Source organism: Ochotona princeps, chromosome 13 (genome assembly GCF_030435755.1).
Source record: "Ochotona princeps isolate mOchPri1 chromosome 13, mOchPri1.hap1, whole genome shotgun sequence".
NCBI lineage: Eukaryota > Metazoa > Chordata > Mammalia > Lagomorpha > Ochotonidae > Ochotona > Ochotona princeps.
The window spans coordinates 7,054,495-7,080,515 of NC_080844.1; the positions used below are offsets into that span (position 1 = coordinate 7,054,495).

At 51.2% G+C, this 26,021-nt stretch overlaps 1 protein-coding gene across 3 annotated transcripts in view; it reads right to left on the reverse strand.

The window, feature by feature from the left end:
- WDFY4 (WDFY family member 4) overlaps positions 1–26,021 on the reverse strand; it is a 231,424-nt gene that overhangs the window by 180,202 nt on the left and 25,201 nt on the right. For all 3 annotated transcript variants that reach the window (XM_058671561.1, XM_058671562.1, XM_058671563.1), the window contains exons 3-11: positions 19,445–19,559; positions 18,642–18,748; positions 17,269–17,403; positions 14,750–14,939; positions 13,416–13,605; positions 10,232–10,389; positions 7,077–7,529; positions 4,477–4,581; positions 951–1,141 (exon numbers count right to left, since the gene is read on the reverse strand). In XM_058671561.1, the coding sequence (XP_058527544.1) occupies positions 951–1,141; positions 4,477–4,581; positions 7,077–7,529; positions 10,232–10,389; positions 13,416–13,605; positions 14,750–14,939; positions 17,269–17,403; positions 18,642–18,748; positions 19,445–19,559 (1,644 nt within the window). The remainder of the gene's footprint in view (positions 1–950; positions 1,142–4,476; positions 4,582–7,076; positions 7,530–10,231; positions 10,390–13,415; positions 13,606–14,749; positions 14,940–17,268; positions 17,404–18,641; positions 18,749–19,444; positions 19,560–26,021) is intronic.

Here is a 26,021-nt window from a genome sequence, read left to right on the forward strand (position 1 = left end):
GGTAGAAGTTTGCCTTACTGCCACTCTTTCTTCAAATGGTGTAACACAAAGTGCAGAGAATCTCTAAAAGTCTTCGATCCCCAAAATACAGAAAAAAAAAAAAAACGAAAAAAAAGGAATAGCACTAAAATTGTGACTGATGTAGGGCAGAGTGGATGAGAGGGATGCTATTTATTATATTTGGTCGAGTATTTATTATATTTGGTCGAGTATTTTGAGGGCTTTTGATGATTATTAACAATCCTGCAGAAGCATATACTTCTCTCCGTCACTCACATGCCACAGCCTAATCTCACTTGTTCCTCTGCACCCAGTGGTCCCACACATCTGAGCACCCTTGGTTTCCTTCTCTAGCTCTCCCATTCTCCCCTCCGTGAGCCTCCCTCAAGCGGGAAAGACAGTAACAATCTCTCTTAGTTCTCTACTCCCACAGTAGCCTGCGCTCAGTGCCTGTCCCGGGCACTGAGCACTTAGACCATGGTTCACACTATTAGCATAAGTCTATGGGCTCCCAGTGCCAAAAGCTGTGTCTCACTCTGCTGTATCAAACACAGCCACTGTGAGATGCCCAAAAGACCCTGATTAAATCAACTAGCTGCCTAATGAAGGGCTACATTTCCCATCACTCCTTGCATATAAGTAGCTCAGATTTAGGGTTCTGTAGGAATTAGTACATGCCAGTTCTGGACTTAAATAATGCCTTGTGCAGCTCCTCCTGGCCTCTCTCTCCTGATCTGCTGGCTGAGTAAGACACCCAGGTGACAGCTGTCCCCAGTGACAATCTCTGATCACTGAATGGACTAAAAACCAGAAAGAAATCTCCAACATGTCCAGCTATTGGGGGGATAGGATTTGCCGTTATCCAACGCAGTGGCCAATCAGGTGACAAGTGTGGGAAGATTGGTTCCTATCCAAGGGAAAGCCAGTCCCAGAGGAGGCTTGGGCTTCACCTTGAGAAGGTCCAGTTTCAGCTGCAGTTCCCCTTGAGTGGACGAGCACAGGGCACCCACGATGATGCTCATGTACTCCTCAGCGTTGATGACTGACAGCTGCTCCAAGATGCTGAGCGAAGCCGCCCGGTAGCTCTCGTCGTCCAGGAAGATCTTGATGAAGGGCACCATGCCATGGTCCTTCAGGACAACTGTGGGGCAGATGGACAGTGTGGGGCCAGAGCAAGGGCAGGGGTCCTGGGAGGGGGACTCAGCACCTTAGTTTTAATCTCAAGGAAAGCTTTTTCTTAAAATTCTCTGTAAGCCTCACCCTTGGTTAAATGAGATGAGGAAAATAAAAAACAGAGTTCAGTTGAGAATCCCATTTAAAATAAGTCTTTTGACACATATCTCTCCATAGAAGATAACAGAAATATTCTCAAGATGCATGTACAATCAAGCTTTGACTAGATCTTCCTTCCCTTGCTTTTCCTGCAAATCCCTGTCACATTTCTTACAGAAAACAAGCCAGAATTTAAATATTTAAGATAAAAATTGATTCCCAGGTAGACGTGGATGAAGGGAGCATTAGAGAAATCTGGCTGGTGCAGGCCACTGCACCCAATGATGCATGCAAGAGCCAAGATAAGTGCTGATTGTGCATCCACTAGCAAGTGCTGGGACAGGGAATAAATTGTGTCAGACTGAACCACAGTAACCCTTAGAAAGTGCAAGATCCAGGACCGGGAGTTGACCTGGGAGGGAAACTATGGGCAATTATCTGCTGGGCTGCAGCTCCAACTGGTGTGAGTGAGAGCCAGAACTGGGGGCAGACCAGGCTGTTCAAGACAGCAGCATCCATCAGCGTATATGTGGATTGGATCATGGGGTGGGGTGGGTTGAATTAAGCTGTAACATCCATAGCTATATATAAGAACCTGATTGGGATGTGGCACAGACTGGACTAGTGTACTATAATACTCAGCATGCACAAGGAACCAGGGCTGGGGGTGGGCCTGGTGAGGGTTATTGGGAGTTACCCCAACTAGGCTGCAGTTCCTGCTGGAGTACATAAGGTGTCTGTGGCAGGCTGTGTTGGGCTGGGCCAGAGCACACATAGGTTTGGATAGGAGATGGGGCAGGGACAGAACTGACCTGGCAACTACAATCAGTGTGTGCATAGTCTGATGCAGGTGATGGGCTTAACTGGACCCTACACTTGCTGGTACACACAGGAGTCAAGTACGGGGTCACCCCAGGTGAGGTTTCTTGGGGGACTTCCCAACTTGACCACTGGATTCAAGACCCCGAACACAGGGAAGATCATAGGATTTGTGCTCCGACCTTGGAATGCATGTGTTGGGACTGAGCCTCCTTGGCTCCTGATGCCCGTGCAGTGGACGGCATGCCCAGCTGCATATGGGGGACATGACAGCCAGTTCATCTGGGCCTGCAGAGGATGGTGAGTGCCATGTCAGAAGGTGGAGAACAGAACAGGTTGGACAACTCTCCTGGCTGAGCCTTGGCAGCAAGTGCATGGGTGAGTAGATGCACTCGGGTAGACCCTGTCAGCCAACAGACCTTGGAAGGATTTTCTCAACCTTGGAGCAATGAAACCGACAGCATCTCAGAACAGTCAAAACTACCCAAGCAAAACCCTCAGAACATTCTTCTCAACGTTGGAGTTTCTTTTTCTTTTTTTTTTTAAAGATTTATTTTACTTTTATTACAAAGTCAGATATACTGAGAGGAGGAGAGATAGAGAGGAAGTGGAGCTGCCGGGATTAGAACCAGCAGCCATATGGGGTCAAGGCGAGGACCTTAGCCACTAGGCCACGCTGCCGAGCCCAACGTTGGGGTTTCTAAGATTAACATCAAGTGGACATCTCCCAGGCCCAGGTACTAATGTAGTTGGAGAAAAGGGAACAAAGGGAAAACTGGAAGCATTTGTACAACTCACCTTTCCCCACGCCTCAACCCCTCCCCCACTCTAATCAGTGGTCCTCATGGGTGTGCATTCTTGTCAACTATGTAAACAATATTTAAAATTAGAAAAAAATCTCTTTTAAAAGAAAAAGAAATCTGGCTGGTAGTCTGTTTTTGTTGTAAAGGAATGTCGGGCATCTTTTCCACGGTTGACATCTGGAGTCATCTGTGCGGCCTGAGGGCTAGGATGATGCTACGTCACAGCAGAGGCCCTGAGTCTGGTTGCTACATCTGGCTCATGACTCAAGCTTTCCACTTACGAGAGATCCAGGGAGGCAGGTAATCCAAGCAGGAGGCCTGATGGAGCTCCCAGTTCTTGGCTTCCGTATTTGGGGAAAGACACAGAGGATGCGAGTATCTATCTATCTATCTATCTATCTATCATTTCTCTCTAGCTCATCTCTGTCATTTCTCAAGTTAGTTCGTTCATTGATATATTTTTTTTTAGGAAGCAGATGCCGACACTCTTGGCTCACTGCTCACTTAATGCCCAGGAGCTGGCCTAACGCATTTTAAACAGCACTTCATGGAACCTTTCGCAGACTGATATTAGACATGCTCTTTTTGCAAGCATGAAACAATCAACCTTTGATATTTGATAGAATTCATCTATGAAACTTCAGATAAAGATGGCAAAATCCCCATACCCACCCATATGGATTTGCTGATACGTTTGCTACATAATACATGGATACGTGTGTATATATAAAATGCATTATTCTTTAAAAGCCTAACGGTCACATGACCCAGGAAATTGAAACATTTTGTCTGCAAGGAGCTTCTGAGGCCAGCATGGCCTGGCTGTACATCAAATTAGGTTTCTTATAAATAACTAGCTGGCTTTGCCTATGTCTTTTGCTTAGGATCTAAATTTCTGAAAGGATTATGGTCATTGCAATGGGATCTCTACAGATTTTGCTAGAAGACAGCAGAAGGGGACCATCTGGTCTCACGCATTTGGACAATACTAGCTGGAGCATAGCCTCTTGGTTCTCTGACTGGATTCAACAGTCTTAGAAGTAAACAGCACGGGGCCCAGCACAGTAGTCTAGTGGCTAAAGTCCTCGTCTTGCATGTGCCGGAATCCCATATGGGTGCCGGTTCGTGTCCTGGCGGCCCTGCTTCCTATCTAGCTCCCTGCTTGTGGCCTGGGAAAGCAGTCGAGGATGGCTCAAAGCCTTGGGACCCTGAACCTGCATGGGAGACCCAGAAGAGTCTTCGGGCTTCTGGCTTCAAATCGGCTCAGCTCCAGCCATTGTGGTCACGGGGAGTGTAAATCAACAAACGGAAGATACTCCCCTCTCCTCCTCTCTGTATATCTGACTTTCCAAAAAAAAAAAAGAAATCTACAAAGAAGAAGAAGAAGAAGAAGTAAACAGCACCACCTCAGGTGTCTACCAAGGTCCTGGTGTTCTCTGAGCATCCACCAACAAATGGAGCTTAGCCCCTGTGTCTGTACTGGTTATCCCTTGCAGCCAACCTTGCAGCAGCCTCCCAGGCCCCCAGGAGAGAGCCCATACCTTCCTAAGCAAAAGCAAGGCAAAACTGGAGCCTTCCTTACCTGCGTTCCGAACAGAGCCTTTCAGAAGCGTGACCACAACGTTCAGCATCACGCAAGTGAGTTCTCGTTCCGGATCCTGAATGCCAGGACTGGACTCTTTGTTTCCTGCCATGTTGAAGAATCAACAACAAACATGAAGTGCCGTGGGCTGACCCCTAAGCCTGTGGCTTGTGGGAGGCTGTCTAGGTTTTTGGGGAGATGTGAGTTCAATGCTTCCACCATAAGACAATGCACCATCCCAGGTCGTGAGAGAACTCTACCATGAGCTCACAGCTGTGGTTTCTCCAGTGTGAGCCCAGCAGCAGCTGCTGGCCGATTGGTTTTTCAAATTTAGAGCCCCATCCCAGAGCTTCTGCCTTCGTATGTCTTGGGGGAGATCCTATATCTTGCATTTCCAACAAGATACAGGGGATACTGTAGGGTTGGCCTGGGAATAATTCTTTGAGAAGCATTGCCGTAAATGAGAAATGATACGTGGAGACCCTCCTGCTTCATTTTCCCAGTGGGACATTCATACTTGGGAGGGAGGACCACCAGCTCACACCAGAGCTGTGGAGAGATTCAAAGGATTCTTGGGGTATGGCTGGCATCGTGGTACAGTTAGTTAAGCTGTGGCCTATGACATCCCATATGGGCACTAGTTAAGTCCTGGCTGCTCCGTTTATGCTCCAGTGCCCTGCTAATGCACCTGAGAAAGCAGCAGAAGACGGCCCAAGTTCTTAAGCCCCTGCATCCATGTAGGAGACCCAGAAGCTGCTGGCTTCTGGCTCCTGGCTCCAGCCTGGTTCAGCCTTGGCTGTTGTGGTCATCTGGGGAGTGAAACCAGCAAATGGGAATCTCTCTCTCTCTCTCTCTCTCTCTCTCTCTCTCTCTCTCTCTCTCTCTTCTCTTTCTTTGTGTGTGTGTGAAACTCTACTTTGAAAATTAAATAAATCTTTAACAGAGAGATTATGAGTAAAGAGGAGGCTCACTGGGCCCGTGAGCACAAAACCAGGCCTCCTGAACAGATTCCCCAGTGCCAGGAAAATGCTTGACACAAATCAGAAGCGCAATGTGTGCTTGGGGAATGAACAGAAGTGGAGTTTATTAACTAGAGGATGAGGCATCTAAGAAACAAGAAGACACATTTAACAACAAAAAGCACGGAAGAAGCCTGGGTGCAGCCACTCACAAACAGCTCAAAGGACTGAGAAACAAAGTGGATGTTGGGCCGCTGATAAAGCATCCCCAGCTAACACAGAAACAGTAGCCAAGAAGGCAGTGCACAGAGTTCTCGGTGGGTCAAGCAAGGAAGGCAAAGAGGGCAGCAGCATGGAAAGGCAAGAAGCTGCTGAGCAGTGGGCAGAGGCACCTAGCAAAAAACACACTGCCAGGCCTCCTGGGGCAGCTCTGGCCTTATGGCAAGCACCCTGGGGAGCACGTTGGGCCCATGTTCCTCCTGTAGGGTCTCTCAGTCTGCCACGCAGGAGCACCAGAACTGCAGCCCCGCAGGGACAAACTTGCACACCAGGCCCAGGAGCAGGTGTTTTCAGCATCTCATTTCAGTCTCCCAATATTTATTATGTAGACATGATGAGCCTCACTTCATACAGCAGGAATCAGGCCCATCGTAGACCCGACGTCCCCTGCCCAGAACTGCTCAGCTTGTAGCTAACATAGCCAGAACCCCAGCCAAGGCAGTCTGTCCTACAGAGTCTGCCTCTTTGAGAGGCCCAGGACACAGACCTTCGCTACAAGCTGAATTCTCAAAGCAGCTCAAGGTTACAGCCCTTAGCTGCTGCCGGTCACTGAAGAGGGGGTGGGGAGCACAGAAAAAAGGAGAGAAAGGTAGGGAGAGGTGAGAGGTCAGCTTCCAGCATCCCAACATCCCGTGCCAGGCTAAGCAGAGGATGTCAGGGGAAGGGGAAGCTTTTCAGATTTTTTTCTGTATCCGCAAGGTGACACAAGCACCATGCAGGGGAGCAAATAGGGTAGGACGTGGTGAGACCACGAGGCAGCGCCACTCCTGGGCCTCTGTCCATGACCTGGACAGGATCCTAGTGCGCAAGGGTTGAGGCGGGGACAAGAAGGCATTGATTGCCCAGGGGTTACAGGGCACATAAAGATAGGACCCAGACACAGAGAAAAAGCCTGGTCAGCAGAGTCAGAGTATCCCTTGTCCCAACAGGAAACCACTTGCTCAATGGCACAGAGAACAAAGCCAAATCTGCTCACTCCTAGCAGGCCCTGTCGGGTTCCCAGGATCCTCAGCCTCTCTGTGTTCTTGGCTCGCTCTGCATCCCTGAAGACCCAGCAGTCCCTGCTGTCAGCATCTACCTACCCAGACAGTGTCCAGGGCAGGAGATGCTGAGTGCTAAGGGTCCATCATGCCTGCGTTAGCCCTGAAAGCCTGTGCAACACTGCACCGGGCTCTTCATGGGGAACAATGGCAGGCTACTGCTCCTCGTGTGCCGGGTGTCCCAAGAACACTGATAAACCATCCCCTGACTCTGGCACCCTGTGACATGGGAGAGGACAGCCAGCTTGGCACACCGACCAGGCAGGACTAACACTGCCCCCCACCGCCCATCCACCTGCCTCTTGGGACACCAGCCCTGCACCTGACTTCCTCATGATCTTGGCTTGCTTCCGCAGCTGCGCCAGCAACAGGCCCAGGAGCCCCGAGTCCCGGAAGATGTCAGTGAAGAGCAGATCCCTGCCCGCAATCCGGAGAACACTCTGTAGGGCCACGAGGGTGCAGGACGGCACGGGACTCTCCTTTATCAGACGCTGCACCTTCCGCAGGATCTCATGTGGCACGTAGTGTAGCTCAAACACCAAGGCCTCCAGCAGCTGGAAGAACTGCACTTGCACCGGAGCTGGTTTCTGGGGCACAATCTCCACAAACTGAGAGATGGGCTGCAGCGTCCATTCCAGCAGAAAGAAGTTGCGGGGGTTCCAGGCCCACATGGTCCTGATGGCCAATAGGACTTGCATGCAGAGGACAGAGTCACTGGCTTTGTGGAAAACACTCTGCAGGACTTGGAAGGCCTGGAGATTCTTAACGGTCACTCCTGAAGATGGACAGAAGAACAATCCCCACGTCAAGTCTCCCGCCCACATCTAGCAACAGGAGCTTGGGTTCTCATTGCGATATGTGTCATTGAAAGTTCCATTTTCCAGCTCCCACACACACATTATCTATCTGAAATGCAGGGAAGCCAGCCCACACAGGTTGTGAGGCAAGCTGGAACACATCATCTGAGACACGGTTCTCCAGCTGTGGCAGCTGTGGATTGAGACATGCTGCGAGTGGGTGAATGGAATCCAGACACACAGCAATGGGAAAGCATGAATAACACCTGACTAACAGTCATTTCTATGGACCACAAGTAGAGATGGTAATATTTGGAATAGACTAAGTGAAATAAAAATGCATGCCCCGAAATAAGTTTAACCTGTGTTTTCTTACTATTTAAAAGTGCATTGTTTGGGACTGTACAGTGGCATAGCCAGCTAATCGTCTACCTGTGGGGCTGGCATCCCATATGGGCATCAATTCATGTCCTGGTTGCTCCATTTATGGCCTGGAAAGGCAAGCAAGGGTGACCCAAGTGTTTGGGCCTCTGCACTTGTGTGGGAGACCATGAAGAAGTTCCTGGTTCCCAGCTTCAGATCAGCTCACTTCTGGCCATTGCAGCCATTTGGGGAGCCAACAGATGGAATATCCCTCTCTTGTCTCTCCTCTCTCTCTCTCTCTCTCTCTTTAAAATCTACCTTTTAAATAAAAATAAATAATTTTTGAAAGTACATTGCATGGCTTGCTTTGTGTTTCCCTCGGACAACTCAGGGCTGGTAGAGTCAGTCTCCATTGGTTCAAATCAAATGCAGTGGAAAAGGACCAGGCCAAGTTAGCTTCATTCCTTGACAAACTGAGAAATAAATCCTCTTTCCAGAACCTTCCCAGGCCCTCTCGCCCAGGCAACAGCCACTTGCTCAGCAAGCTTCCTGCCCCTACCCTCTCACCTGCCCCAACCTCACCCCTGCCCTGGGTGCTCACGTCCTTGTATTCTGCACATGGTCCCTGCAGCTCTGCCACCTCCCTGTGACCTTCACAGCACCTTTACTGCTTGATTTGCCCAGCTGTTTCCCTCTACTGGGTCTTCTCCAGGCTGCACTTGCTGTCTGTGAGCACTCGACCCCCTTCCCTTCACTTGAACAATCCAGCCTGAGCCCTGAGAACTCCCTCCAGGACCCCAGGAGGAAACAGCAAGGACTCAGGCTCTTGTCACCCCTGCAGGAGACAAGATTGAGACCTTGGCTCTCAGCTTTGTCATCCACTGGGGAGTGGACCAGTAGATGGAAACTATTTGTCTCTCTGGTTCTCAAAAAAAAAAAAAAAAAAAAATGGTGATGGTGAGTCGGCATTGTGGCATGGTGGGTTCTGCCTCCACCTTCAGTGCCGCATCCCGTAAGGGAGCCAATTCAAGTGGAGCCAGTTCCACGTCCAATCCAGCTCCCTGCTAACGTGCCTGAGAAAGCTGCAAAAGATGGCCCAAATACTGGGGCCTCTGCACCCACATGAAAGGCCCTAAAGAAATTCCAGGCTCCTGGCTTCAGACCAACCCAGCTCCGACCATTGTGGCCTTGTGGGAGTGAGCCAGCAAAAAGAAGATCTTTCTGCCTCTCTTTCACTCTCTATAAATCTGCCTTTCAAAAAAGAAGAAGAAGAAGAAGAAGAAGGAGAAATAAATGTTTTTAAGACCCTAAAAATGGGCCCGGTGGCATGGCCTAGCAGCTAAAGTCCTCACCTTGCACGCACCGGGATCCCATATGGGCGCTGGTTCTAATCCCGGCAGCTCCACTTCCCATCCAGCTCCCTGCTTGTGGCCCGGGAAAGCAGTAGAGGACGGCCCAAAACTTTGGGACCCTGCACCCATGTGGGAGACCCGGAAGAGGTTCCTGGTTCCCGGCTTCGGATGGGCGCAGCCGTTATGGCTCACTTGGGGAGTGAATCATTGGACAAAAGATCTTCCTCTCTGTCTCTCCTCCTCTCTGTATATTCAACTTTGTAATAAATAAATAAATCTTAAAAAAAAAAAAGACCCTAAAAAATGTGTCAATTCTTGATCAGCTCAGTGACTTCATAGAGAGTGTGGATAAAGCTGGAACTAGGCACAATGTCACCGGGTCCTTAAAAGACCTTCCAGCCAGCCCCACAGCACAGGGTTTCCTGACTGCCCCACCTCATGTCACATCCTGAAGCATTTGTCACCCACTTCCGCAGCAGACTATGGCTCAGTGCATGTGTGACAGACCCCTGGTCGGTTCACAGGGATACCCCAGCATGGGGCAGAGAGCCTGCCGTGTGCCCAAAGCATCATGCCTACTGTTTCAGTTCCTCAACCAATCCATCGATAGCCCCAGGTACTGAGACATCACTGACCCTGACCGCCGGGTGACTGCTCCAGATCCCCATTATGCAAGCAAATGGGACCAAGTTAAAGTCACAACACAGGTGGGGGTAGTGCCAAAGGCCTCTTCTGTTATGTGGAAGCCTTTGCCTTATTAAAGCAATGTTTCTTCTCTGTTCTGCAGAAAACAAACCCCCTCATAGTAACATCTGAAAAAAAAAACGTACAAGGGAGCCCGTAAGAGCCACAGTTTTGTCCGCCAAGATGACCCCAGAATCAGACTCTGGGCAGCATCGGCAGGTGCACAACCTCAGGATGGTCCCCGTAGCCTCCCGCTCTCTCGGAGACGTAGGAGCACCCACCTGACGCCTCATGATTGAACTTGAAGCCTTCGAGTTGCGGATAAGTGACGCTGTCAAACACCTTCAGCTCCGACCTCCCGCAGGTCGTCAGCCACACCACCAGACCCACGAGCTCCTCCAGGTGGGGGTCCGCATCGCCTGGTGCCTGCCTGTCATACCTGTGGGGACAGGTGAGGCCAGTTCTCTGCAGCTCTGCAGAAACAGTGCAGCTCTGCCATGGTAGGAAAGACCCCAGGAGCAAGGCATGTCAGCACCAACAAGCAAGGACCGAGGGCCCTAGCTAAACACCACTGTGTTTGCAGACCACAGCCTCGGGCCAGCCCTGGGCAATCCAGGGTTTCGGGTGGGCACTGGGTATTTTAGGAATTGTCCTAATGGGAAAGGTGGTGGGGAGAGGGAGGGAGGCATTTGTGACTAGCTGCAGCACCTGCTCCAGGAAGTCTGCCCTCCATGGCTGCCCCCCCATCCTCCTCCCCACCAAAAAATGTATGTGTCTCAGACTCCAGCACAGCAAGAACACCACCCAAAGGAGGGACTTTGTATTCTCAGAGAGCAGCAGCACAGGAGGGTGGGAGAGCTCGGGTTCTGCTAGGCCCGTGTGTGCACTTGACATTGAGGTTGCTTGGCTTTGAGCTGCTCACAGCAGAGGATCTGCCTTGCTTCCCTCTGCAGCAGGGCCCCCCAAGCTCCTCCCAGTGTGACAGGGTGAAAATTTACAGAGTGAATATATTCCACAGTCACCAGTTGGGTTAGACTGACCCTCCTCCCCTAGGGAAGAACCAGCTGGGAACTGAGCCCCATGAAAAGCAGAACCAATTTCCAAGAAGTTAAACTGTTACTATAACTATAGAATTGCTCATTTTGGCTCTCACCTGCTTATTGTAGCTTCTATACCCTTGCTTGCCAGCCATGGTCAAAGCCACCAGGATGTGGGTTTTTTTCCTTTAAAATCTCACTTGCCCTGACAGTTCGGGGCTGACTTCCTCAGACCTGTTCTGAGTGGCGGCAGTCGCCAGCTGGCTAATAATGATTCCCCAAATTCTAAATTGGCTTTGATGGTCTTTTATATGGTGCGCTCCGTACCACCGGCCCTGCTGCTCCAGGATTACATGAGTAAGTGGGGACTGCAAACAGGCTCTTCCTGCCACTCCCTGGAGTATGCTCCTTTCATCGGCCGCCATCAGGGTATTTCCTGGGTATCTACTCCCAGACCACTCCAGTTCCTAGATCCAAAGTGAGAATGAAACAGCAGGGGGAGTGCAGGAAACCAGACTCAGCCACTGGCGTCTTTGTTTTGTTTAGGCTTCCTATTGTCAGAGAGAAAAGGAGCCCACTTGGGAGTTGGTCCCAGAAAATGCCAGTAGGGGGCCCGGTGCAGTAACCTAGTGGCTAAAGTCTTCGCCTTGAACGAACCAGGATCCCATACGGACATCGTTCGTGTCCCAGTTGATGGCCTGCTTCCCATCCAGCTCCCTGCTTGTGGCCTGGGATAGAACCATAGGTCCAAGGCTTTGGGACCCTGCTCCTGCATGGGAGACCCAGAAGAAACTCTTAGCTCCTGGCTTCAGATTGGCTAAGCTCCGCCTATAACAGCCACTTAGGGAGTGAATTATTGGATGGAAGATCTTCCTCTCTGTCTCTCCTCCTCTCTGTATATCTGACGTTCCAATAAAAATAAATAAATCTTTTTTAAAAAATGCCAGTTGGGTAGAGGCTGTGGGAGACAGGGAGGGGCGGGAAGGTGGTCTGAGAACATTACAGCGCAAGTGCCTCTGGGGCACCTGGCTCTCAGGACTTGGAAGCAGCACTGAGGGGCGGAGTCACCCAAGCAGCTCCCATTGGTCAAGGTCAAGAGCGCCTGGTGGGGAAGAAGTGGGGAAGAAGCAGGGCTTGTGGAGTCCCAGATGCTTCCATGTCTGTAAGGATGTGGGCAACACAGCTTGCAGCAGCTTCAGGAAACTCTCCAAAGCTGGTGTGTGGATCCTGACTGGTGGAACCCAGTCAACGGGCATGCAGGGGGCGCATTCCACACAGTGGGTTTGCTGTGGTGAGGATCACCCCTTCATTCGCCAAGGCAGGGGTCCCCACACACTGGACAGCAATAAGGAGTCTGCTGTGGTTTGAGGAAGACTTGGCTCCCAATACACCTGTTTAAATCCTGAAATCATAAGTTATTAAGACCAGGTCGGTGCTTCAGCATAGTGACTGAGGCCAGTGCCTGGGATGCCAGCATCCCGTACGGACGCCAGTTCAATCCCTGGATTCTCTGTTTCCAATCCAGCTCCCTGGTGCCTTGCAAAGCAGCAGAAGATGGCCCAAGTGCTTGGGCCCCCGCACCCATTAGCAGACCCAGATGAAGATCCTGGCTCCTGGTTTCAGATCCACTCAGATCCAGCCATTGCAACCATTTGGAGAGTGAACAGGTGTATTGAAGCTCTCTCTCTAATCCTTAACTCTGCCTTTAAAATAAATAAAATATATATTTTTCAAAAAGTTAATGAGACTAAGAGGGTGGGCCCAGTGGAATGCCCTGAAGTTACCTGGAGCAGGTTCGCCATAGGTGGCGTTGGTGAGGCAGTGGGTTGTAAGGTTACAACCAAGGCCGGCTCAGCCCGCTGCTCTGTCTGCTTCCTCACTGTCAGAGTTCTCCCTCTACCCACTCTCCAAACTCCCCCAATCTTGCCAGGGACAAAGCAATGGGGCTGCTGAAACCTCCAAAACTGCAAGGGAACAAGGCTCTTGTCTCTAGGACATGGGCTTTCTCGGGTATCCTAGCACGGTACCAAGACACCGGCACACAAGGTCTCTCGCCACGCTCTCGGAGCTTCCTCTATGGAAGACTTGCAGACACCACAATCCCATCTTCCTTCTGAGCGACGCCCAGCGTCCAGGGACCCCGGCAGCTCCTGTACCCCTCCTCCCCGCCCAGCCCGCCTCCTGCTGACTCCGCCCACCAGCCAGGCCCCGCCCCTTACCGACTCCGCCCCACCCCATCAAGGCCCCGCCCTCAGATTCCGCCCCACCCCGCTTGACCCCCCCTCTTACCGACTCCTCCCCACCCCATCCATAAGCCCCGCCCATCAGACTCCACCCCCACCCACCAGGCCCCGCCCCTTACCAACTCCTTTCCACCCACCAGCCCCACCCCTTAGACTCCGCCCACCCGCCAGGCCCCGCCCCTTACCGCAGTAACACTTTAAGCAGCAGAGGGTAGCCCTCGGCGTTCTCGAACTCCAGCAGCAGAGCCGAGGAGACAGGGTAGGCGTCCTTCACGAAGCTCAGGATCAGGCTCACAGCCTCGCTGGCCTCTGGCGCTGGGAGGGTGTCCACCAGGCGCGAGAGGTTCTGCAGCGAAAGCCGGACGCAGTCGGTGGCTGCGGGGGAGGCACAGCCATACTGAGCTCTGAAACGTCAGCTTTGGGGCCACCCCACCTCCCCCACGCCCACCTCCGCATTAAACTGCACGTGGAGGCACGAATGAGAATGAATGCATAACTTTGTCTACTGGATCTTGGGTGAAGAGGCTACTTCATGAGCCGCAGCGCTATAGTGGATTGGGAAGGCTTCTGGCCTGGTGAACTCTCAGCCTCTCAGCAGGCTGATGTCTGCGCACCTGACCCCTGACCTGGCAGCCCCAGTATTGCTGGTCTGACCAGGACGCACTGAGCTAGCCTGCTGCCCTCCCAACTGCCCTCCCAACAAGTTCCCCACGGGATGGGGGGGGACAGGATATTTCTGATCCAACTGTGGCCTTGGGCAAGCTGAGACCAAGATGTTGAGAGCATCCAGGACGCATGCCTACAGCCTTTCCTGCCTAGCCCTTCACTTGCTGGGAAGGACTTGGGCACAGCCTGATCCTGGCCCTGGCACTTGCGACGTCATTGGGACTGTAATTACAGTCAGGATGATGCTCCCAGGATGGGAAGCAGACCCCGAGGCAGGCACGCTGAACCAGCAGGTCATAGCGGTGGGCTCAGACCCCTCACCTGAATGTCCCCAAAAGACACCCTCCGGTGGGATTGTCACAAGTATGTCCCCCAGGGTGACTGCTCTAGGCAGGTAAATGTCAGATGCAGTGCGTATACCTGACTTATTGCAGAATCGCCACAGGCCAAGGACGGCAGCAAAGGGCTCTTATGCCCAGGCGAGAGCAGTGAAGCACTCAGGTAGGAAACACCTAAGGTCACTCAGCTGTGAGGGCAAGAGCTGGAGGCCACATCCTGATGATGGCATTAATGTCTACCCAAAAACACATGTACTCAGTGGCCCTTTAATACATGTGGCACAGGAAATGGTTCCCCTCTTTTCCTGTCTCTCCCTCCAGTACAGCATTCACAAAAGGGGTTCCCTGCTGCCCACACAGGGTCCTGTGCTGCACCCAACTGTTCATCTGTTCATGCATCACTTCCTTGGTTTCTGAAATCCACAGGGGCTCAGAGATTAAGTGCTGTAGAAAACAGGCCTTTGGCCTTGACTCCGGGCCTCCCAGGAAAGCCTGGGCATGGCCCCATGGCCTACCCTTGAGGTGCTGGATGACGCTGAGGCTCTGGGCTTGGGAGATGGCCCTCAGCACGCAGAAGGTGGGCTCTTTCCAGAAGCAGCAGCTGTGCTCCCGAAGGCAGGTGGTGGCGATCAGCAGAGACTGCAGCTCGCTGCCTGAGACCAGCCCCTCCAAGCCCCGGGGGTCGCCACAGATGTTCAGCAGCATCTGGAGAGAGAACAGCTGGTCAGGAAGATTGGTCCTGCAAGGGGTGTGGGATCCCTCCTCCTCGGGAGCCCTGGTGAAGGGGGTCAGCAGGAAGCGATGAAATAGACGGGACACCTGTGCTGACCAAGCCATTGAGGAGTTGGTGGCAGCTGAGGACCAGTCTGTATAATCACCAGACAAGTAACTGTGATCCTTTCTGAATCCCAGGAATATAGCCTTGGTGTGGCTTTACATGGAACCACAGAAAATGCCACCTTAGGAAGGCACAGAGTCATTTTATGCGCTACATAAAAGGAGCGGTCCCAGAATTCTGGGCTGGCACCCAAACCACAAGTTCTCTGAGGGTTTTCCTAACTGGAGTCCCTGGCCCTGCCAGCCCAGGATCTCCCCATGCTAGCAAATGAGCTTCCCGTAGCTTCTTGTGCACTTGGGATAAAAACCAAATACCCTCGCCTGTCTTGAGGGGTCTGGCATGGGTGAGCCTTGCCTTGGGGTCCTGGGGTTCCAACGGGACCTGCTTCCGGTTGGGTGAATGTCATGAGCTCTCTCCTTCCAGCTAACTGCCAAAGCTGGCAGCTGTGTGACGGGGTTACAGCTCCCACTCCTAGGCTCCCTTGCAGGATGGTGTGGCCACGTGACCAAGTGCTGGGCTTGGATGACTACTGCTCTGTTCCTGGCCCTTCTGCTCCCCACTCATTGCCACCTTCTCTGAGCCCTGTAGACCTGCAGCCCTGTTCAATGCAAGTCCTCAGGGCATTGCCCATGTATTCGTCAGGATCATTTCCTAGCACATCTCACACTCTGCTCACCTCACTTTAAAAATCGGGGGCAGGGGTGGTAGTGCAGCAAGGGAAGCCACCATGTGGGATGCCTACATCCCATATCAGATGCTAACAGAAGTCCCAGCTGCTCTGCTTCTGACTTGGCTTCCTGCTAATGCATCCAGGAAGGCAGCCGATGATGGCCCAACTGCTTGGGTCCTTGCCGTATGTGTAAGACATCAGATGGAGAGGGCCCCAGCGTGATGGTCTAGTGGCTAAATCCTCATTTTACATGCACCAGGATCCCATATGGGCACCGGTTCATGTCCTGGTTCACGGCCCGCTTCCCATCCAGCTCCCTACTTGTGACCTGGGAAAGCAGTAGAGGATGGTCCAAAGCCTTGGGACCCTGCCCCCACATGGGAAACCCGGAAGAAGCTCTTGGCTTCAGACTGGCTCAGCCCCAGATATGGCAGCCACTTAGGGAGTGAACCAGTGGATGGAAGGTCTTTCCCTCTGTCTCTCCTTCTCTCTGTAAATCTGCCTTTCCAATAAAAATAAATAAAATCTAAAGAAAAGAAGAGGAAATCAGAGTTCCTGGCTCCTGGCCACACCATGGTCATATCATGGCCAATGCAGGCATGTGCAGAGTGATCCAGTGGATAGCTACCTTTCAAATAAATCAAGCCTTTTAAAAATGATAATTATGCGTTGTATTTTTGGGATGCTTCCCTCCTCCGTCACCTCTAGGAATTGAGCTATTTCAATTGCAGCAGTACCCAGAGGTGCGCGTGGAGCTCTGCACCGAAGGAGCTCGGTGTACACACTCCTGTAGGATCAAGTAGGGAGGACCCTTAGAGGAATGGGCACACTCTGTGCCAAGGGCCTTGAAGGCACAGCTGCCCTGGTTTCAAGTCATGCTGTAAAGACGAGTTCAGGGCAGCCCCCAGGCCGCCACTTAGAATTCACTTATAGATGGTAAAAGGCTCCTAGGGCTCAAGAAAGCAGCTCAGGGGAGAGCTTGCCCCAATGGAATCTTCCAGATCATGTGGAAATGATGATTCAGCTTCAGAATTAGTCTGAAGTGGACATTGATGAGTGCGTGAGGACGATGGCCAGCTGTGCTTGGGACGTCACTGAGGGGTCACAGGCATCTGCCAGGTTTGAGACCCTCCCTTAGATCCTGCACACACGGAGTAAAAGCCCACAGCCCCTGTACCCTTGGCCAGGGGGGCAGGAAGGAGTCCCTGGAGAAGGCAGGGGCGGACAGCAGGGGAAGGAGCTAGAGACAGAATGTGAGGAATGATTTTCGAATCATCCCATCTCGGACCTAGTCATTTCCAGATTCCCCTTCCCCACAGCTGATGAAATTTGTGCCTTTCTGGTTATCCACCAATCAAAAATAACCTGGCCCCTTACCTGAAAATTCCACTCCCCAATCTCTCCGGCCCCTCCCCCTAGTCCCCACCCACCTACCTGTGGCTCAGATAATCTATCACCGGTCCCTGGGGCCAGCACACAGCCCACACAGCCCCTCCCTTCTCCTTCCCCCTCCTGCTGTCACTCACCTGCACAAACATCCTCTGGACTTGCACGTCACCATCAGAAGATTCGTCCTTTGCCAGAGGAAAGACGAAGAAGAGGTAAAGACAGCGCAGCAGCAGGGCTGGAAGCCCAGACTCAGCCACTCTGCCCAGCGACTCCTGCAAGGGAAGAACACATCTTGTAACCCGGGATGACAGGTGGCAGGGGCTGGGGAGGTCACATTCAATGGGCAAGTTCCTTCCTGTCTCCTTTGGCTCCGCATTCTCAAGCGTGGAGTGTACACACGCAACAGATACAGCCACAGTGCCCGTGAAGATCCGGTTCACACAAGGGTCGACCAGGTGTTTGGTAACTATTAACTGTCACTGGGTTAGGGCAGCAAAGGAGGGAGACGTTTGGAAGAGAGCAGCTCAGGAAGGCTTGTGGACCCCAGGTGAGCAAAGGAGGCAGGCAGTGTGTGTCTGGGCAGCAGCAACAAAGCTCTCAGCACTGCCCTCTCCATCCTCAGATTCAGATCCTAATCTCGCCCAGCAGGTGGCCAGTAACACCCAGGTGTCATAGAAAGGCCTAGAGCATGGACCCCAGCCTGGTGGAGCAGCTCTGGGGCAGTTCTGTGGCAGTTGTTCCAGCAGCCTCACCCAGGTGACTGTGGCTCTGACCTCTGTGTGTGTGTATGTGTGTGAATAGAAGCACGTGTGTATAAAACAGACAGGAAAACATGTTGGCTCAATCTGCAGGATGCTGTCCATGCAACCTCCCATCCAGTTGGCCCCCATAGCAAGCACGCGGGTAGAGAAAAAGGAAGATGGCTGGATTTGACCTGGCCCCTAGAGTTGTTCCAGTTCCAGGACATCTCGCTGTCTTTATCTGGCGTGGCCATGACCCCCTCAGCACAGCTCTCCCTGATCCCTGCACAGACACCTACCCCACCCTACCTATGGCTACTCTGTTGTTGGAAAACAAGCCCCCGGGGGATCATTTGTCACCATGCGTCCTGGAGGGGGTCATCCCCAGGGGACAGGCAGGCCTTGGCTCTGGGTTGCAGGCTGTGTGTCTGACCATAGTTCAGGCAGTCAACATGGTAGGAAGGTCCAGAGGTCCTCCCTTCAACTGACTTCTGAACCCAGGCTCCAGTCCTGCCCAAGCGGCAAGCTGCAGGCCATGCTGCCATCACAGCTCCAGATCTGGGCCACATGCCACCCCTTCCCTGGGGACAACGTTGCCCTGTCTGGCTCCATGACCCTGGTGCGAAGTGCCATTCTGTGCTAGCATACATGACGTGCAGCAGAAGGGGAGCCTTGGGGAGATGAAGCACCCCACCAGGTTCAGGAAAAGAAAGACACTGGGGACCTCACTCTGCCCATGGGCAAGGGTTGGCAGTGGCCCCAGGACTCACCGCATCTGTCCCCGTGAGCACATACGCCGACTTCAGCAGCAGGTACCCATCCTGCCCTACATCATCCTTCCATTGCAGCAACTGCCCAGCAGCAACCCGTGCCTGTTCTGGGAGGAAAATGTGTCACCTGTCGGGAGTGAGCCCAGCTCCCCTCGGTCCCCATGGCAGGTGGCAAAGCATCAGCAGGAGGTTCCTCCTGCCTGCACACCCCCAACCCCACCAAGTCCACCTGAAGCAGAGCCAAACACTTTGTCCTCCGGCCCCTTGGCGGGTAGCCTGGGTGGTGCCAACCTGCCTGCTTAGTAGCAAGATCCGGGTGCTAGCCTGCAGGTCACTGAGCAGCAGGTGCCTCTGATGCTAATTCTCCTGCCCAGAGATCCCAGGCCCGATGGTGTTGTGTCTGTGCGTTTTGTGTGTCTGCAGAGTCGGTGGGGTCTGTACGTAGCTTAATGTGCGCAGTGTGTATGGTGTGTCTGTTATGCATACGTGCACATGTCTCTGTAAGTGTGAGGGTAGTTTCTGTGTCTTCTGTAAGTGTGCAGTGTGCATCTGTGTGTCTGCAGGGTCTGTGTGTGCAGTGTGTGTGTCTCTGCATGTACATCTGGACTTGTGTGTGACTTAGAGCAGCCGTGTCCTCTAGCCCTAGCCTCCTCCCCTGCCTCTGTCTCAGCCCTCAGGCTCTCAGAGGCAGAGTGGGGACCATGCTGTTTGGCATGCAGGATCCGAACTCCAGGAGAAAGCAGAGCGGGGCTGAGACTTGGGAGGGGCCCACTGAGCCGCTTCCTCCCTGTGAGCTCCCTTACCTGCAGGCTTCCCAGCCAGGGCGTTCTGTATCTCTTGGGCAAGCTGGTCGGAGACATCTTCTGCCAGCCTTTGGAGACTGGGGAAGCAGATGATGCCCACTGAGTGTTCCCAGGCCTGAAGAGCAAGCACACGGGGGCCAGAGACGTGAGTGATGCCAGCAGGACATGAGAGCGCCTCTGTTGCTTCCTCGTGCACCCAAGCCCAGAGGCACCCAAAGGAGCCCTGCTCTCACAGCCTAGCCATTGTCCTCACACCCACACCTCTACATCCAACAGTTTCCTGTTCTCGAGGACATACATCCCACTGGGAGGCTGGGCACACAGAACCCCACCTCACCCCTTCCCCAGGCCTGCTCCACTTTGTATTGGTCAATGAACCCCCAGTATCCTCACGGAAGTTCCAAGGGGGCCCCCCTCCATCTCCTCCTATCTCTCCCTCCTCTCCTTAACCCAAAATCAACCCCTTTATCTCACTGCTTCCTTTCTCATACAGTTCTCAAAGCTGGCAAAAACACCTTCATTTCACTTGCTCAGTTACGTCTTACCGATACATTCTGACAGGGGTTTGCAAGCTTTGGATTGTGTGATAACTGCAACCCCCTGGTCGAGGGCAGCACGCTAGACTCTGAGGGCAGCATGGCAGAGAGCCAGTTGCTTTCCAGCCCAGCCAGCAGTGAGCAGGTCCTGCTCTGACACATTTCATGAAAACTCTCAGGAAAAACAACACCTCAACTCCATGGCAGTGGGCTGATCGCCGAGTGGGTAGCACTTTCATGGTTCTCAAACAACGCTCTTTCTTCTTAGCTTATTCACCTGATAGAAATATCCTTATTTTCTTAGTTATTAAAAAAAAGGCAACCTCTACATGTATATTAAAAAAAAGTTAACCTTTTGATCTATAACACAGGTGAAGCTATTTTGAATGTTGTCACTTTGTCTTTCTGTATCATGCCGATTTTGGTATGGATGCTGCTGAAGCAAGCACCGTCATTTTGTCTTTCAATCCACATCGTTTGAATTCACCAAGAGATATCTGAACTTCCGGCAAGACCAAGTATCTATCCTTTTGTTTTCTGGCTTCAAAAAAAAAAAAAAAGACTTCCCTAGTCCAGGTTGCTATTTCGATGTCTTCTCTTTCAATTTCCTTATCTGTCCCTTCTTTATTTCTACTACACCTGCTCATCATTTTCCTCCAATTTCTTAGGATGCAACCCGGTAGAACGCAAGACTTTTCAAATCCAACCTGGAATGCACACCTCTTTCAGAATTCTCTCTCAGTTACCACAGAAATGTCTGCACGTCACTGGAGTCACTGGGCAGGTGTCCTTTCCCCTACTGATGGGCAAACAGGCCAAGTTCGCCCATCCCAGATCCAGGTCAGAGAAACATGGCTGCCCTTAGCCCAGAACTCCAATGACCCCCCAGAGAGGAAAACTGCTCTGCACACTCCTGGTTCTCAGGAGCCCCCCCACAAACTGCCATTGTGCTGGGCCACCACCCGCTTAGCACCCACTCACCCAACCACATTTGGCTAAGCTCCTGCCCAAAGGCCTTCCTCCACTTCTTTTTTTAAGCTAAATTCATCTATCTCGAAAAGGGGAGAGAGAGCATCAAAATCCCAATGTGTATGATATTTTCTGGCTGTGGCACCATGAGAAGAAGCAAAAGCTTTTCCAAGTCCACTCTTTCCTGAAAGACACCAGCAATGGGTAGTGGCAAGCCACAGATGAGGAGGAGCATTTGCAAGTGCATGTACATAACAATGGATCAGGATCCAGACTCCTACGAACAGGTAAGAGAAAAGACAAGCCATCGATCTACAGAGCAAAGAACCAAGGAAACCGTGGGTATTTATACAAGATACACAGCAAATGAGCCAGAAGATGCAAGATGAAAGCTCCATCAGGTATTTCATACATTCCGTAGCGTCAGAAATGAAAAGGCTGACAAAAGGGGAGAGCCTGAGTGACCACAGGCCTCTGGGTTTCATGGACAGAGTGGACCTCTGAAACAGAAGGAAAGAGCTGGAACAGTCTCCTGGAGAATGGATCTCTTAAAACCTGTGCAAGCATATTCCATATTGCCAGTGCGTGTGCTTGTGTCTAACACAAGTTCACATCCAGACCAGGAAACATGCACCCAAATCCAGCTTGCCACTGGAAAGGGGAGGAACTGGCTTCTGCTATGTGAACCTGGTGGGGGGGGGGGGTTGGTTTATCTGAAAATTGTATTTCTTGGGGATGGCACCATGGCTCAGCAGGCTAACCCTCCAAGTGCCACCATCCCATATAGGTGTTGCTTTGTGTCCTTGCTGCTCTACTTCCCATCCAGCTCCCTGCTCATGACCTGAGAAAGCAGAGAAGATGGCCCAAAGCCTTGGGACCCTGCACCTTCAAGGGAGATCCGGAGGAGGCTTCTGCCTCCTGGTTGCTGGCTTCAGATTGGCTCAGCTTCAGCTGTTGCAGCCATTCAGGGAGTAAACTAACGGATGAGAGACCTTTCATTCTGTTGTACTTTCTCTGTGTATATCTGTCTTTCCAATAAAATAAATAAATCTTTAAAAAATAGTTCTTAATGGATACAGCTGACCCTTTCTTTCGTAGGTTAAAAGTTAAGAAGCAGGGTATTTTATCTTGGCTAAAATCATCAAGATGGTAAATTACTAGTAAACCCCATGGAGCACAGCAAGTCTTCAACAAATATTTAACAAGTGACTAAAACAGTCAGGAAGCCTGCAGCACACAGTAACGATGGGCACACCTGTGTGCAGGTCTTGGACCCAGTCCTGGCTCAACCATGGACCTTCAGCACTCCCACAGGTTCTCACCACAAGCCCTCGTGGATCTGTGATAATCGCACTCTCCAGAAACAGCAAATCCTTGGTCCACAGAAGAGAGTGGGAGAAAAGGACACCTCACTCCCTTCCCATCCACCTCACAGTCTAGATGCATACTGGTTCTCAGTTCTTTTGCTGAGATGCCTGTAAGGCCTGCCCAGTGTCTTCGCTCCACTAGACCCGGGCATCTGGCTTGCCCCAGTCTGGACACCTTCTCCCTCTCAGTCTGGCAAGATGCCCATTCCTTCTCAGGGACACACCCCTCACCAAACCTTGCTGCTTGATTACCACTCCTGTCTGTCTCCAGCCACCTCTTCCAACACAGTTACAACATTCCCAGCTACCACCTCAGGATCAGATGTCCCTCCCACACTTTAATCCCTGACCACAGAAGGCTGTTCCTGCTGGCTGAGAATTTCTGTGGGCAAATGATTTCCCTCCCCTGGGCCCCAAAACTCTGCTACAATGTCTCTCTGACAAATGCTGGTGCCTCTCCCCTGCCCTGGCAAACCCCAGGAAGACCAATTTGCCATCAGTTGACTCAGAAGCAAGCATATTGTCCCTGGAGCAGAGGGATTCCAGGAGGCACTCCACAATAAAGCAAATGGGGCCACTGTGAGTTGAGCAGTAATTGTACTTGGAGCCACACATCCCAAGGCTCCACTCCTTCCTGGAGCAGGGACAGCCACTGTTTGAGGCTGCATTGCCTCCTTCAGGCCACTAGGGTACCCTTGATGGCCCAGAGCCAATCATTTACGGAATGGTACCATGGAGATCTCCAAGAGTTAAGACAGCTTCCAAGAGGCCTTTATATTTTCCCATCCAAACTGGGACTTGCATGCTGGGAGAATATTGCTCAATATTTATATGTGTTTTTTAAAAAACTTTTCTTTACTAATATTATCTAAGCTGCACCACCATGCCTGGTAGCTGTCCCCTCACACAGAAGGAAAAGCGAGAAAATGATGCTGGGGTCTCCGAAAGAAAATAAAAAATGACAACTGCTCTTGGAGGAGAGAAGAGACAAGATCTCGCATCTGGATAACAAAGAGGACCTGCTTGGTTTGCCAGCAGGATCGCGGCGTTCCCACAGAGTTGGGGGACCCAGTCTGGAAGTGAGATCAAGTGTGACCTGGTGAATTAAACAAAAGAGCAGTGCTCTGAAACTTGGCAAAAACAACAACAACAAAAATGCTCCTCAAAACTGTGGCTACAGCAACCGCTGCAGGGTGGGGTCGAGTTGGGAGCAAGCAAGGAGAGCAGTTGACCCTCACAGTCCATTGTCCACACTCTGGACAGCACTCTTGAAATTCCAAACGGTCTTCGAACATCCCTGGAAAACACACATGATGAAATAGCTGCATGGCTCTCCAAGGCTTTTGCCTTGGAGATCAAATAAGTTGATCAAATAAGTTGAACTTTCATTCCAAGTTCCTAATAACTTTCTGAAGCCCTATCACAAGGTTTGGACATCCTTGTTTGAGATTCAGCGGCTCTTGGCTTTAGTTGTCACCTAGATCCACACGTGGTTTTTCTTGGAATAAAGGGCCATACTCAATGACATAATCCCTACAGAATTAGTTGTGGACTCAGCCTGACAATATAGATGCAGACATGCATGCAAGTGTACACACACACACACCACCTCTAAGAACCACTAGTTTCATGCTTATTTCAACTCTGCCCTACTAACTAAGGAAGACAAAGAGAACCACTCCTCTTCTGGTCTGAAAAGGATTTGGCTCCTACACTCATGCAGATCCTTAAACCTCAAAGTCTTAAGTTCACGGTCAATGGATGAACATCAAATTGACGAGGGCAGAATAAGGGAGGAGACTTGACCAAATTTTGGAATCCCTTAAAAGGCATTTCTCAGGAGAGGGTTGGTTCTTTAAGGAGACCATGCTCCCCGAGTCTCTCTGTCTCTGTGTCTCAATCCCTCTCTCTATTTCTCTCTCTATTTCTCTTCTCTCTCTCTCTCTCTCTCTCCTCCATTGTTCATCAAGAGATCACTCCTCTGTACACATTTTGTCAATAGATGCCAGGTTGTTGGGGCTGTCCAATCTTGGACTAAGAACCTCCAAAACTTAAGCTGAAACAAAACCCCTTTCCTTTTTTTTCCCCCCATTGGAAATGGATTTTTTTTTATTAATTGCATTGCATTATGTGACACATTTTTATATGCACTGGGATTCCCCCCGCTTCTCCCTAAACCCTCCCCCCATGGTAGATTGCTCCACCTTGTTGCATTACCATAGTTCAAATTCAGTTGAGATTCTTTCATTGGAGGTATTTACCAAGCATAAAGTCCAACATCTTATTTTCCTGGTAAGTTCAATGGTTTCTTGGTGAGACCATCTCTGGTCTGAAGGCAGAGCCAGCAGAGTATCATCCCAATCAATTAAAAGCCCCAACATAATATTTACAACAATTTACAACATTATGGCATTAATTGACATGGTGTTGATTAACCAATATGTTAACAGGAAAATGCACCAAACCCCTTTCCTAAGCAGCTCTTCTCAGTTACCTTAGTCAAAGTAGCAAAAATCTAACAATTGCAACTTCTAGGACAGTCCAGTTGGAGCTGGCTGTGAGCAAGCTGCACCTGCAGCTACAGGGTCACACAGGCTTTTGTGGGCTCCCTTACAACATGACCATCTGGGTTTCAGAATGAGTGTTCTGTGTGACCAGAAGGGTCACTTTTGCCCAATTCTGTTAGCGAAGCTTTGGCGGACTCCCAAGAACAGCACCTAGACCCCACCTCTTAAAAGGAGGAATGGGAAACAAGCCACAATATCTACAACCCATCACCTGCATAGATGGCTTCTCTAAGATGGCCTCACCCCCTGGTTGTCTGCCCCAGACATTCAACTAATACTCTATATTCCTGTCTTTTTCTCAAAGAACATATCTAAGAACATTCTTCAGCAGCTGTTTCTACAATTCCAGTTGTCTCTGCCTCTAGCATTAAAGAATATCTCATAGGTATTGCGGGTTAAGTTGTTGCTGGAGCCACCCTTATCCCATCTGAAAGTGCCAGTTCTGAGTCCTGGCTCATTCGCCTGTGATCCAGCTCTGTGCTAGTGTACTTGAAGGCAGCAGAAGATGGCAAAGGATGTGGGTCCTTGCCACCCACATGGGAGATCTGGATGGACGGAGTTCTTGATCCCCAGGACTGGTCTAGCCCTGCCCTGGCTGTCAGAACCATTTGGGTTCTCTCTCTCTCTCAATCTCCCTCTTTCTTCCTCCTCCTCATTGTGCCTTTTAAACAAGTTAAATATTTAAAAGAAACGAGTATCTTTAGGCAGTAGAAAGGGTTGAGATGTTTCCTTTCCACCAAAGCAAACTAAATCCAAGTCCTGAGCATGCCTGTGTTTACAAGAATTTCTTGTTCTCCTTTGGATGTGAGATATTACGAGACAAAGACCCTTGATAGGCAGAGGAGAGCAGAGTTTGGAATCTTCCTGGGAAGCATTGTTCTGCACCTCACAGAAGTCCCTGGCCTTGTGCCATGTCCTGCTCCACACAATAAAATCTCGTCCCTGCCTACAGCATCCAAACATCAGGTGTGTCAGTGTGACATTCTCTGTGCGTCCCAGGCAGGGCAAAGCAAGGTCCTGCCTACGCAAACCCATGTTAGGGAGAGGGCAGCCAGACATGCTGCATCCTACAGCCTACAGCACTGGGCAAGAAATCCCAGTGGTTGCCAACGAAGACATGGGGAAGGCTACTCTGGTT